The 13,572-nt window shown below is 47.1% G+C and overlaps 1 protein-coding gene across 2 annotated transcripts in view; it reads right to left on the bottom strand.

The window, feature by feature from the left end:
- Nucleotides 1–1,726: 1,726 nt before the first annotated feature.
- The window catches only part of FUS (FUS RNA binding protein), a 12,068-nt gene continuing 222 nt past the window's right edge, over nt 1,727–13,572 (bottom strand). Inside the window, exons 2-15 of one of the 2 annotated variants that reach the window (XM_011933631.1) lie at nt 11,486–11,510; nt 11,244–11,395; nt 9,291–9,435; nt 8,907–9,085; nt 8,441–8,702; nt 6,793–6,827; nt 5,262–5,294; nt 4,390–4,493; nt 3,521–3,650; nt 3,178–3,279; nt 2,921–3,044; nt 2,483–2,583; nt 2,215–2,362; nt 1,727–1,933 (exon numbers count right to left, since the gene is read on the bottom strand). In XM_011933631.1, coding sequence (XP_011789021.1) covers nt 1,894–1,933; nt 2,215–2,362; nt 2,483–2,583; nt 2,921–3,044; nt 3,178–3,279; nt 3,521–3,650; nt 4,390–4,493; nt 5,262–5,294; nt 6,793–6,827; nt 8,441–8,702; nt 8,907–9,085; nt 9,291–9,435; nt 11,244–11,395; nt 11,486–11,510 — 1,580 coding nt within the window. In that variant the 3' untranslated portion in view covers nt 1,727–1,893. The remainder of the gene's footprint in view (nt 1,934–2,214; nt 2,363–2,482; nt 2,584–2,920; nt 3,045–3,177; nt 3,280–3,520; nt 3,651–4,389; nt 4,494–5,261; nt 5,295–6,792; nt 6,828–8,440; nt 8,703–8,906; nt 9,086–9,290; nt 9,436–11,243; nt 11,396–11,485; nt 11,511–13,572) is intronic. The other variant, XM_011933632.1, reaches the window with a different exon arrangement.

Below are 13,572 nucleotides of genomic sequence, written 5' to 3'. Positions count from 1 at the left end.
AATCCCAGCTACCGCTTGAACCCAGGAGGCAGAGGTTGTAGTGAGCCAAGAATGCGCCACTGCACTCCAGCCTGGGCAACGAGAGCAAAACTCCATCTCAAAAAATAAAGTCCTAGCTTCTGTGCCTCAAGTCACCAAGATTCAAGGTTGCAGCAACTCTTCTGTAAAGAACATACTTAGCGAACACACTCGAAAATTTGAGAGGATGGCCGGGTACAGTGGCTCATGCCTGTAATCCCAGCACTTAGGGAGGCCAAGGTGGGTGGATCACCTCAGGTCAGGAATTAAGAGACCAGCCTGGCCAACAAGGTGAAACCACATCTCTACTAAAAACACAAAAATTAGGTGGGCCTGTAGTCCCAGCTACTCGGAAGGCTGAGGCAGGAGAATCGCTTGAACTCGGGAGGCGGAGGTTACAGGGAGCCAAGAGTGCACTCTAGCCTGCATGACAGAGCAAGTCTCCAAAAATAAAAATTTGAGAGGAAAGCACTTCCCAATTAGGGGTCCCCAGCACATTTGTAAGCTATGCTTGCGATGGTAGCTGTCTTACAAACCAAGTTTGAAAACTCCGTTAACTAAAACCTTTCCGCTCTTGGGTTAATTTTACGCTCTGTATAATTAAAATAAAAAAGCATGCTTTAAAGTAACTGCTTGCCAGATATGTGCAAGTTTACAGCCACATGGTAAGAGGCTGAGGGGCACTGCTCTAAGGTTTCAACTCACTGGCTGCAACCCCTATCACTCATTCCCTCAGGAGGGCCTTCCACCCTCCAATCAAAAACGATCAAGCCTAAAATCTCAAAATGTCAATGACCTCAAGCCCTGTGAGTATAGGCAAGATGTGAAAGTGACCCAACCAGACCAGTCTCCTTACAGCCAAGTATCTACCCAAGCCCCATTCACCAGGGCAGCTAGGAAGGGAGTCACTCGCTTCCTTTAAATACAAGCAACTACCTCTACCTTCCTTTCCCAGAAAACCTTCCCCCTCTTCACCATCTCCATTTCCCAAGTCTCTTATTGTAGCAACCTCTTAAGACCTAAGTAAACCAGTCTGGGATAGGAATTTGGCCTCTTCAGGATCTCCTGCATGATGGTTTCAAATCAAAACGCCGTAAAACGGAAATGTAGTCAAGAAATCTTGAGTAGGACTCACTTCCAGCTTTCCCATTTTCTGGTTCTGAGAGCCATGTAATTCATGTACTTCCTTCTCAGCCGTTAACTGTCTGGTTTCCCAGGGTTGACAATTAGATCCTGACTCCACAAACTCTGCAACACTCAGCAGGCACTTAGACCCAGAGTGGCTAAGCACTCTCCACCATGGTCAGATGTCAATACTGCCCCATTTAAATCTAATTTGTTTGAGCCTCACCATTAAATGTGCCAAAAGATTCAAGAGTTCTTAAAAAGTTCTTAAACTGCTGCAAATAAACTACGACCAGTACGCTAATAAATGTGGTAAAGGAAGAATTCCCCATAGCTGGGCAAATTTAGGCCAACACTCATGACACCCCATGTTCTTCATTTCTCATTTATACATCCAACTTTGCCCATGACAGAAAAGTTTCATATCTGCTCTCAAGGGGTGTCATTTGGCCTTCTCCCCTGGATCAAACACCGTATTCCAGTTCCTGCTGGACAGGGTAATCTGAAGAGGAAAACTCCCCACCTTCCTGATTGGGACATCATCAATCTTCCAGGGAAGTGAAGAGGGGGAAGAGGAACAAAATTTAACTAAAATGGTCATCTTTAATGGGAACCAGAGGTATAGTTACAATTACATAGTCCGACACAAAAAAACCCTTGGGTGATCAGGAATTGGAAGGTTACAAAATAACGAGGGTAACACTGGGTACAGGACAAAAAGCTGTTCCAGAACCTGGGGAGCCAGGCTAATTAATATGGCCTCTCCCTGCGATCCTGTCTGTGCTCACCCCTGCAAAAAAAAAAAAAAAAAAAAAATTCAGTATCCACTGTATTTGAGTTACCCGTCTCTCCAAGCCTAGATATCCTATCTGCCCCTCCTACCTAAACTAGCGAGTATCTTATCTCAAGTGGGTCTACAGATTCATTCCTCCTGAGTTAATTTTCCTTCCCTCTCCACTACTGGTTACATATCAGGTCCTTCCATCTAGCCCTCAAAATGAAACCACTTTCTCAACAAAACCCTGTTATCCTATGGCCTCTGTTCACCTGCTCTACTTTTTCATGTCTCACCTAGAATCCATCTTGCCAGGGCCAAAGCCGCCTCTGTCCCCACCACCCCGGCCCCCTCGGAAGCCTCCACGGTCCCCTCCGCGGCCCCGGTAGCCGCCTCGATCATAGCCTCCTCTGCCACCACGACGATCATCCCCGTAGTTTCCCCCTAGGACAGAAGAAATAAGATCTATCATATTCTCATTCCTCTACTTTCCCTGAGCCTCCCTGCTGAAAAATTAAGGATTCTTTGGTCCCAGCTCCTTAGGACCAGGTCTGCCTTTCTTACCCATGTGAGAACCACCTGGACCCCCTCCTGGGCCATCTGGTTTAGGGGCCTTACACTGGTTGCATTCATTCCTCCAAGAGAAGTTCATATTCTCACAGGTGCTAAGGAGAAGGAAGACAATTAGTCTAGAGGGATGGGGAATAGGCGAGACCTAGAAGTAGGAAGAAACTACCATGACTTTAGAGATACAGTGAGGAAACTGAGGCTTCAGAAAGACAAAAAGGCTTGCTTCTCAAAGCCAGACACAAAAATCATTACTGAACCCAATCCATTACCTTTCCCATTACATCAACCTTACCTAGGTAAGCTTTTGGCTAAATCTGACCCCAACAGTGTGGCCTGGACATTTACTTCTTTGGAAAACACGCACACACCTCATTACCATAATATCAAAGAGCATGCATGTGAGAGAACTAAAAAAATTTAAGTTTCACTCACGGATTAGGACACTTCCAGTCACCAGCTCGCTGCTGTCCTCCACCGCCACCACCTCCACTGGGAAATCCTCCCCGGCCACCACCACCACTGCCACCACCTCCATAGCCTCCACGGCCCATGGGTCCTAATGCAGATAAAACAAGTATGGGTCTGCTCCCCCTCCAAGTTTGGTAAACCTAACCCACTCCATGCAAGCCTTTACCATCTTCTGCACTCTCCCCATCACCCCCCTGCACCAACAGCAGGTAGCTCCTCACCTCCTCGCCCTCGGCCTCCACGACCATTGCCACCACCCCGATTGAAGTCTGCCCGGCGAGTAGCAAATGAGACCTTGATAGGATTTCCGGAGAATTCTTTACCTAGAGAAATAAAAAAGTATCAAGAGGCTTTAAATGCAAGATACATTAATCCAAAAATACAAGATAAACGTGCCTTTCTCAAATGGTTTATAATCTACTGACACATAAGCAAAAATGAGACTACTTGATACTGCAGCTAAAGTGTTGGAAGACTCAAATGAACCCTCAAACCATAACTTGCTTCCTATGGCCTGCTGCCCTATATCCCCAGCCCCACCTCTGCCAGCCTTCTCATACATACCATCAAACCAGTCAATAGCTGCTTTAGCGGAAGGTGGGTCATCAAAAGAGACCGTTGCCTCTCCCTTCAGCTTGCCAGTCTCCCTGTCTGTGTACAAATTAATCATGGGCTGTCCCGTTTTCTTGTTTGTCTGAAGAAAGCAAAATGAGGTAACGTCAATTTTAAAGGCTCCAGTACTCCCTTTCCATCTTCTTCCTCTAGAACATGAGGGTTATCATTCCCAAACTTCAGCTCCCCTCTTCCCAGTTACTTTGTCCTACCTCACATGTAAACCTCCACTGAGGAAAACTGTCTTTCCCTCCAATATTGAAGGATAAAACTAAAAGTTACTATAAAGTACAAATCTCAGAGTTTAGGGCATTCTTATCAGTTATACTTTTTGTGTTAAGACAGAACTTCTTTTAGAAAACAGTAACTAGGCCAGGCGCAGTGGCTCAAGCCTGTAATCCCAGCACTTTGGGAGGCCGAGACGGGCAGATCACGAGGTCAGGAGAGCGAGACCATTCTGGCTAACACAGTGAAACCCTGTCTCTACTAAAAAAAATACAAAAAACCAGCCGGGCGAGGTGGCGGGTGCCTGTAGTCCCAGCTACGTGGGAGGCTGAGGCAGGAGAATGGCGTAAACCCAGGAGGCGGAGCTTGCAGTGAGCTGAGATCCGGCCACTGCACTCCAGCCTGGGCGACAGAGCGAGACTTCGCCTCAAAAAAAAAAACAGTAACTAAGGTTCTTCCCTCAACAAATTAAGCTGGCAACCACCCTTAAGACTTGTTTTTACTGCTGGCAACCATTAAAGACTTGCTTTTACTAATGTGTGAAATCCAAAAGCCTGCAACACTGACAGAAAGCACCCACTCCGTTCCACAAGTACCTTAATAATACCAATCTGCTTGAAGTAATCAGCCACAGACTCAATTGTAACATTCTCACCCAGGCCTTGCACAAAGATGGTGTTGTTGTCTGAATTATCCTGTTCTGCTTGTTGAACAGAAGAAAATGCAAATGTGAAAAGGTAAAATAAATGACGTAGGAAAAAACCTAAAGCACCTAGTATCTATCAAGCAACTCGTATTATTTGGTTTATGAAGACAACTGAAAAATCCACATCCCTTTTGAGTCCCTATATGCCAGCCATGCTGATAGATTTCAGATTTAGTTTGAAAATTATCCTTTGAAACATGTTAACACACAGTATACAGTATGGAAACCAGGGCTCAGGAGTGAAATGCCCAAGACCACACAAAAAAGCCCATCAGTACTTATCAACTTTCAGTTGAAGGTCCCGAATTAAGTAAGAGACCCATTTTACATTCAAATCTAGTACACGAACATCAATACAATCTAAACAAGAGTTCAATGCTTTACTTCATGTGGTCCGGTCTTTCGTTCACTAGTTTTTATTTACCAGCTTGGACATGATCCACATTTTGAAAAAAACCACTGCTGTAAACCATCTGAGTGTGGTGCAGACACATCAACATCACTAGGGACTTGATAGAAAGGTAGATTTTCAGGGTCATCTCAGACCTTCTAAATCGCTGGGGGTGGAACCCACAAGCCAGGTATTTCTGAGAAATACTTAATAATGAATACTTCTCACTGCTAGCTAAGGATACACCTAACTCCCTTCCTTCTCTATCCCCTTTTTTTCCGTTTCCTTTTTATAATAGTTTCAAAGAATATCCAGGCAAAGTCTTGATACCACTTTAGCCACTCTTTTCATGCCACCACCTGTCAACTCACCGGAGTCATGACGTGATCCTTGGTCCCGAGGGCCTTAAGTGACATGGAAAAAAAAACAAAAAAAAAACAAAAACAAGGAAGAGAGGAGCCGTTAGTCAACAGGAAAAAACGGACAAGGAAAAAAATTAACACCAAATCCAAACTTGTAAAATATCATGTAAGTGCTCCATAGCCTCACTCCAAACCCTTTCCTGGGTCGCCTGCCCGGAGAAAATTCTAGGCAGTCCCCTTAAGATCTGTAACTTGAGTCTCCACAGAGACAACTCCACACTTCAGAAAATGCTGCCTCCCCCAGCTCAAGCTGGGAAATGTCCTCAGCACAGATGGCAGGGGAAACGGAGACCCATTAAAGTGAACAAACCAACTCAGCTTGGCCCGGTTCTCTCACCCGAGAGAAGAGAGATGGGCTCGCCACCAGCCATGAGATGTGCATCCATCCAGTTTCTCCCAACTTTACCACCAAAGACACTTAATCCCTTGTGGAACAATTTTTAATTTCATCTTTAGAAACCATCCTTAAAACCGTGTTATGTTTCCCCAAAACCACATGAAAATAAAAACCATACATAATAGCTATTGTATTTTTTAAGCATGTCCCAGGGAACAGACCAGAAATCTTATTTCCGTAATGCAGCCTCTATTTTGTTTTTCCAGAGACCATCTTTGACCAATGTTTATCTGAATTCGCCATATATAAATATTGTACCCACACGCAATGACACCTAAGTCATGAACCCAAGCCTTTGGCTTTAAATGTTGAGACAAATCAAGAAACCTTTTGTTAGTTAACCAAACCAGAAAAGTTCCAGCTTACTGGGAGACTTCTCAAATTTGTCATTTTTCCATGAATTCAGTTTGTGCTGTTTAAGACCTTCCTGGTCCATGAATTCAGTTTGTGCTGTTTAAGACCTGGTTATTTCCCATGAGCCACACATGCTTCCAATCTTTCTTGAAGTAGTGCACATGTTCCTTCCCAGAGCTAGTTTCTATTTGCCCATCTGAGTTAAGTCCATATACATAGGATTGCTTTCATTGACACCATTCCGTACTTTATAAAGGTATACCAACTTCACCATTCTTAGGGCAATGTTACATCCCTCTTCCAGACTTAAAACATTTGGAGGTTGTCTCCCACTCTCACACACACACACACAAGCCTTGGACACAATGATCAAAAGGATCCTAAAGTCAAGATGGCACCACATGTTCCAGCACGCACTCTCCAGTTTCTCATGATGATGGTCACTAAGTGCCAGGTGTGGCAACAGCCCTGTCCAAGGCCTACTAAATCCCTCTTATTAACCTGGGGCAAACCCATGTGGTAAAAGACGACTATTGAGTCTTACCCCTGCCTGCTCCGAGTTAGCAAACACCAGGCAACAGGTGGCATTCTACCCTACCCCTTTATGGAGGTAGTTCTGGACACCTCAAAACCTTTGACATTTAAATTAACACGCTAAGACATCTGCAAATGAACAATCAGACAAAGCATTGCTGGGAGTTGGGAATTTTGGAAACTCTGTTCACTTACCACCAAATTTATTGAAGCCACCACGGTCACTTCCGCTGGAGAAGACAAGTTAGAAGAAAGGACATGAAGCTTCCAACGGCTACAAAAGGGTGTTTTTTGATTTTGTTTAACATTTCCCAAACACGGGTAGGTGTTTTTGGAAAAAGATACAAGTGGCTACTAAAATACATCCCTTCCTGACCACCCCTTGTCTGACCTTTGAGCATGTCACACACACGTGTGCAATTTCTCAGACACAGTTTATAAAGATTTTGCTTTAAAAGGTTATGTATCTACTTCCTCTGGAAAAAAAATGACCCATTTTCCTTGGTCGTTCTTCCGATGGAGCAGATGTTTTTTTTTCCTCTTGTCTCAAGTGGTTGACAACCAAGTAGTTGGTTTAAAAACCCTACCCCAATTTACCCAGAAGACATTTCACACCAGGCTGGGGTAGCCTTGAACACACTTTTGTGGTTTTTGCTTTGAAAGCAGCAAGCAGACCCAACCCCGTTCCATAAAAAGTCAAAACCAAAGGCAACTTCCCCTTAAAGCAAGACAAACTTAGCTAAGCTCTGTCCTAACTACTGAGCTGTTTTTGATCTCCCCCAACCCCCGGGGTCACCCCTTCTACACTGTGAGAAGAGCGGAGTATTTTGCAATGTCACCTTTCATACCTGTGGCACATAAAATGCAGAGCAAGTTAACAGTCACATAACAGTTGTTTTTCTTTTTAAAGTTTTGCATTAAACACACGCACACAACAGAGTTTTCCTCATTTTTGTGTTTTTGAGATTGCCCCCACCCACCTCTGCATACTTACCATATCCAAACTCAGCTTAAAAATCTACTTTTTCCAAAAACAGTTACACTGACATTCCTCCCTTTTCAAGAGAGACAGAGTAGGGTCCTTCAAATCATATTTACCGACAGATTTGACAACTGTTTTAACATCAAATCTAAGGTTTTACTTCAAATCAACTTCAGCAGGAAGGAAAGAAGGTCCAGTGGACAAGCTGATGAATTTTAAGTAACCAGGGTAAGGCAGACAGTGGAACAACTAGGTGGGAGACCACTGTCAAGCATATTTTTGCCCAAAAGGTCTGCACACTTCAGTCAGTTGGCCCCATAAACCAAGTCACACCCAAAATCAATGTCGGTCAAATTGGTGCAAATCAAGCTCGTGGATTCAAATGACTACAGAAAACGGGAAGAGTAACCAATTCCTGGAAGCTGAAGTCAGGTTAACCATTACCAACTCCCTAGAGGACACATGGGAATACACATACCAAGTTTCCCTACTATTTCCCAGGAGTGGGATCATCGGTTTCCCTTGCAGAGAAAGAAGTCTTCACTTCCATGTTTCTTGCCTAGGATATCAATGACTCCAATCCATACGTGTTGGAAATCTATGTATGTTTTCTTTTTTTTGGAAACAAGTATCAATACTCAAAATCTCTTTTCGGTGGTATGGATGGGAGTTCAGGCTCCCAAATTCTCACAAAAATAAAATGGGGATGTAAAAAGAAAATCACTGCCCCCAAATCAAAGCCCTCACAGATCCCTAGACAACAAGAATACTAAACCATGCATTAGGGACTGGCTTCAGGGAGATTCATGCAATCCTCCATACTCCCCACCAAAGATACTCCCTGGCTCATGAGACACCTACCCCATGCCACCTCTGCCTCCACGGCCACCTCCACGACCTCTGGGTTCATAGCCACCACTGCTGCGGTTGTAACCACCACCACCGCCGCCGCCGCCGCCGCCACTGCTGCCGCCCCTGCCACGGCCTCCACGGTCCTGCTGTCCGTAGCCACCGCCGCCTCCACCACTCTGGTCTTGATTGCCATAACCACCACCACTGCCGCAGCCGCCGCCACCGCCGCCACCACCACCACTCATGGAGGACTGATCTTGGCCATAGTTACCTGTAAGAAAAGAAAGGACGGTTTAAAAAAAAAAAAAAAAAAAAACTGCAAAGTAGCACAAAAAGGTTTGACAAGTGCCAGGCAATGAAGTACAAAAGAAATTAAAGACAGCTAGAAAATAAAACAGAAACCCTTTTAGGCTAAAAGACGAGAATACAAATCCTTACAGAAAATGGGCTGCAGACAAAGCTGAGGACATCTCACCTCCACCTCCACTACCACTGCTGCTGCTGTTGTACTGGTTCTGCTGTCCATAGCCCTGAGGGGGATTATAGCTTTGCTGCTGTCCATAGCTTTGCTGCTGTCCACCATAGCTAGGCTGCTGGCCGTAGCCCCCACTTGGGGGCTGCCCATAGCTGCTGGTCTGAGAACTGCTACCGTAACTAAGGAAAACAAACAAAAAAACACAATCAAAATCCCAGCATACCCCCCCAATTTCCTTGTAGTGGATTCCATTCTCTGTACTCAACACAGGGTCCCCTACCCCAATTACATCTCTAAACTGCTCCTACTGCTGCTGGTGCCTTTATCACTCCCCATCAATTCACCCCTCTTTTCAAGCCTTCCCCAACATCGACACCACCGTACCTTCCCGAGGTGCTGCTGGGAGCTGGCTGCTGGCCATAACCAGGGTAGGAGGACTGCTGCCCGTAAGAAGATTGGGAGCTCTGGCTACTGCCATAGCCGCCAGTCGAGCCATATCCCTGGGGAGCTGACTGAGTTCCATAGCCTGCTACGAGAATAAGAAAAAGGAAGTCGCAAAAGCCACCAGGAAAGAGAAAATGTAAGGAATGTGTTAAAACATATACGACCTAATAACTCACCTATACTCAAAAAGTCAGCCTTTCAGAAGCTGTTCATAATCTTGCAACTCATATAGTTACCCTCCTTTCAAAGCCCAAAGTTAATGCTCCAACTTCTATCATCTCTCTAAAACAGTTCCAATTTCACCCCGCCAACCCCAACACCAACCATCTCCAGCACCACCCTCTAATCCCAGGCCCAAGGATTCCTATTAACAGCACTGTGATATGCAGCTGTGCATGCAGTATCTACAGGACAACCACCTTTCTTAGTTACACTTCAGGACCTTGGGGCAAATCCCACTTCCTTATGTATCACATGATTTCATACATTTGTTTCAAGCAAAACCATTTTCTCCATGTAAGAATTGGCCTAAAACTGGTTCTCCCTTTAGAAAATACGCTCTTCGCCGGGCGCGGTGGCTCAAGCCTGTAATCCCAGCACTTTGGGAGGCCGAGACGGGCGGATCACGAGGTCAGGAGATCGAGACCATCCTGGCGAACACGGTGAAACCCCGTCTCTACTAAAAAATACAAAAAATTAGCTGGGCGAGGTGGCGGGCACCTGTAGTCCCAGCTACTCAGGAGACTGAGGCAGGAAAATGGCGTAAAACCCGGGAAGCGGAGCTTGCAATGAGCTGAGATCCGGCCACTGCACTCCAGCCCAGGCGACAGAGCAAGACTCCGTCTCAAAAAACAAAAAAAAGAAAAGAAAAGAAAAGAAAAAAAAGAAAATATGCTCTTCACGCTGAGATGGGAAATAAGAGTCAAAAAAATTAAAAGCCAAAGAAAACAAATGTAAACAGAATCACAAACCAATAAACATTTTTGTTTGTTTTTTGAAATGGAGCCGTAATACACTGCCCAGGCTGAAATGCAGTTGCTGTTCAGTCACCATCTGAAGCAGAAGAATTTCTGCTTCAGAAATTCTGAAGCATATTTGGGAGGCTGAAGCAGAAGAATCGCCTGAACCCGTGAGAAGCTCACTGCAGCCCCAAATTCAAGGGATCCTCCTGCCTCAGACTCCTCGTAGCTGGGTGTGCCACAATGCCCTGTAAAGGACTCAGACCCCAAAGAGTTTTAAGAATTATACACTTGGCCGGGCGCAGTGGCTCAAGCCTGTAATCCCAGCACTTTGGGAGACCGAGACGGGCAGATCACGAGGTCAGGAGATCGAGACCATGCTGGCGAACACGGTGAAACCCCGTCTCTACTAAAAAATACAAAAAATTAGCTGGGCGAGGTGGCGGGCACCTGTAGTCCCAGCTACTCAGGAGACTGAGGCAGGAAAATGGCGTAAAACCCGGGAAGCGGAGCTTGCAATGAGCTGAGATCCGGCCACTGCACTCCAGCCTGGGCGACAGAGCGAGACTCAGGTTTAGGAAAAGCAACATTCAGGGCGTGATGGCTCACGCCTGTAATCCCAGCACTTTGGGAGACGGACGCAGGTGGATCATGAGGTCAGGAGTTCTAGACCAGCCTGCCCAACATGGTGAAACCCCATCTCTACTAAAAATACAAAAATTAGTAGGGCATGGTAGCAGGTGCCTGTAATCCCAGCTACTCAGGAGGCTGAGGCAGAATTGTTTGAACCCAGGAGGCGGATGTTGCAGTGAGCTGAGATAGCACCATTGCACTCCAGCCTGGGCAACAGGATGAGACTCCGTCTCCCAAAAAAAAAAAAGAAAAGCAATATTCAGAAAGAGCAGGAAGAGGTGACCTGCTGAGAGAGACTCACTGTTCTGGCTCTGGCCGTAAGAAGAATAGCTGCTCTGGCCATAGCCTGAAGTGTCCGTGGACTGGCTGTAACCGCTGTAACTCTGCTGTCCGTAGGGCTGACTGCTCTGCTGGGAATAGCCCTGACCGGGCTGGGTGGGGTAGGCCCCATAGCTAGATGAAAGGAAAACCAGTGTGATCAGAAAACACAGCCTGACCACCCTTCCCCTCTACAAACTCTGGAAGCCCAAAAATAGCACTCACCTTTGGGTTGCTTGTTGGGTATAATCTGCAAAAAAAAAAAAAAAAATACAATCATTATCTTCAGCCGCCACTCTGAAAGAGTTGAATTAAAGCTAAATTCCTTAACTCAAGCACTGATGAATAAATAGGACCACACAGGCCAGGTGCGGAGGCTCACGCCTATAATCCCAGCACTTTGGGAGGCTGAGGTGAATGTATCACTTGGGGTCAGGAATTCGAGACCGGCCTGACCAACATGAAGCCCCCTCTCTAATAAAAATACAAAAAATTAGCCGGGTATGGTGGCGCACGCCTGTAATCCCAGCTATTTGGGAGGCTGAAGCAGAAGAATCGCCTGAACCCGTGAGACAGAGGTTGCAGATCGCGCCATTGCACTCCAGCGTGGGCGACAGAGCGAGACTCCGTCTCAAAAAAAAAAAAAAGATAGCACCACGTTTCAACAAAGGGCATAAAACTGCCCCATGAGACACTGGTTGAGACGAGTAGCAAACTGGCCTATCAGCCAAGTAAGTGAAGCCTTAACCGTTGGAAAAACCAAGGTCTTGGTGGACAGCCACAACTTTCTGCAAGACCAATTCATGTCAGTGATTGCTCTAAAACATCGCGCATTCGCTTCATCCACTCTATGACAAAGCCATTATTGCCAGGGGTCAAAACAGACTAACTCGCCCAAAGTCGCAAAGCTACCAAATGGCACAGGTTTGAATTCGAGCAGTGTTCAGACTGTGGCCTCTGCTCTCTCAGCCCAGACCCACAGAACAAGAATGTCTCAAAAAAGGCCATTCTTCACTCTTTGACCAATTCTGGAGATGAAGAGGGCTTTTTAGTGCAAAGCCAGAGAATCAAGAGTCCTTGGACCCCAAATAACAAAGATCATCCAAGTGCTCGCCTTAAGAGGCGAAAGTCAACAGGTACTCAAGTCCCCAGCCGTGGGGCTCCAGATGGTTGTGTTTTCTCATCTACCCTGCCTTCCCCTGGGCGAACCAAAAGCAACGAAAGCCCTTTTGAAACGACCCACTTTAGATACACGAACAAGATCAACTCATCCCCCCAGCGCAGGAAACGCGGCGCTTCCCCCGCAGGAAAAGGACCAGGAGAGGGTGTGGCCTGGACGGCTGTTATTCTCCGTCCCAATCTCAGAAAAAAGAAATTTAGACCAGGGTCGGTAGCTCACGCCTGTAATCCTGACACTTTGGGAGGCCGAGGAGGGCGGATCACCCGAGGCCAGCAAGTAGAGACGGGCCTGACCAACATGGTGAAACCCCGTCTCTACTAAAAAACACAAAAATTAGCCGGGCTGTGGTGGCAGGCGCCTGTAATCCCAACTACTCAGGAGGCTGAGGCAGGAGAATCACTTGAACCCAGGAGGCGGACACTGCACTAAACTGAGATCGCACCACTGCACTCCAGCCTGGGCGAGAGGGAGACCCTGACTCAAAAAAATAAAAATAAAAAATTTAGGCGGGAAAAACCCTCGGGCCAGGTCCCCCAGTCCGTTGGCGGAACCACGACCACCGCCTCCAAACCGTTAAGTGGGAGCGCGGCCCCGATCCCGAGCCTCCGCCCCCAGCCGCGTGGCAACCGAGGCGGGAACGGAGCGGTCCCGCCCCTTCGCGAAAGACCAGAGGAACAAGGCTCACACCGCACGCGCGCCGCCGAGTCTTCCGCGAAGGGTCTCGCGACAAAAAGCTGAACCGACACGAGGCGGGGAAGGGGTACCCGCGCCGCGAAGGGGGAGGGGCCCGCAGAGCGCGTGCGCGCCGCGAGTGCCCGGATGCAGCACTGCGACAAAGCGAGCCTGAGCTCGGGTCCGGGAGTTGGGGGAGGCGAGGCCACGGAAACCGGGCATTTTCCACCCTCACGTGACGCTTCAAACCCCTAAGAAGCGTCCCTCCCAACGACCACCCCAAGCAAACGGACTGCGAAGAGAAGACTTACCGCCCCGCGCGCGAGGGCCAGAGGAGCGAAACAAAATGGCGACACCAGCCTCCTCCAGTTACCCCTCTCCGCGGTTTCCCGCCACAGGGGCGCGAAAGAATCCCACACGGGATCGCCACCCCGGTCCCACCGAAAATGAAAAGCCCAGC

This window comes from Colobus angolensis, unplaced genomic scaffold, assembly GCF_000951035.1.
Source record: "Colobus angolensis palliatus isolate OR3802 unplaced genomic scaffold, Cang.pa_1.0 Scaffold128, whole genome shotgun sequence".
Taxonomy (NCBI): Eukaryota; Metazoa; Chordata; class Mammalia; order Primates; family Cercopithecidae; genus Colobus; species Colobus angolensis.
Note: the sequence above shows the minus strand (reverse complement) of the source record. Positions and strands in the feature narration are given on the sequence as shown.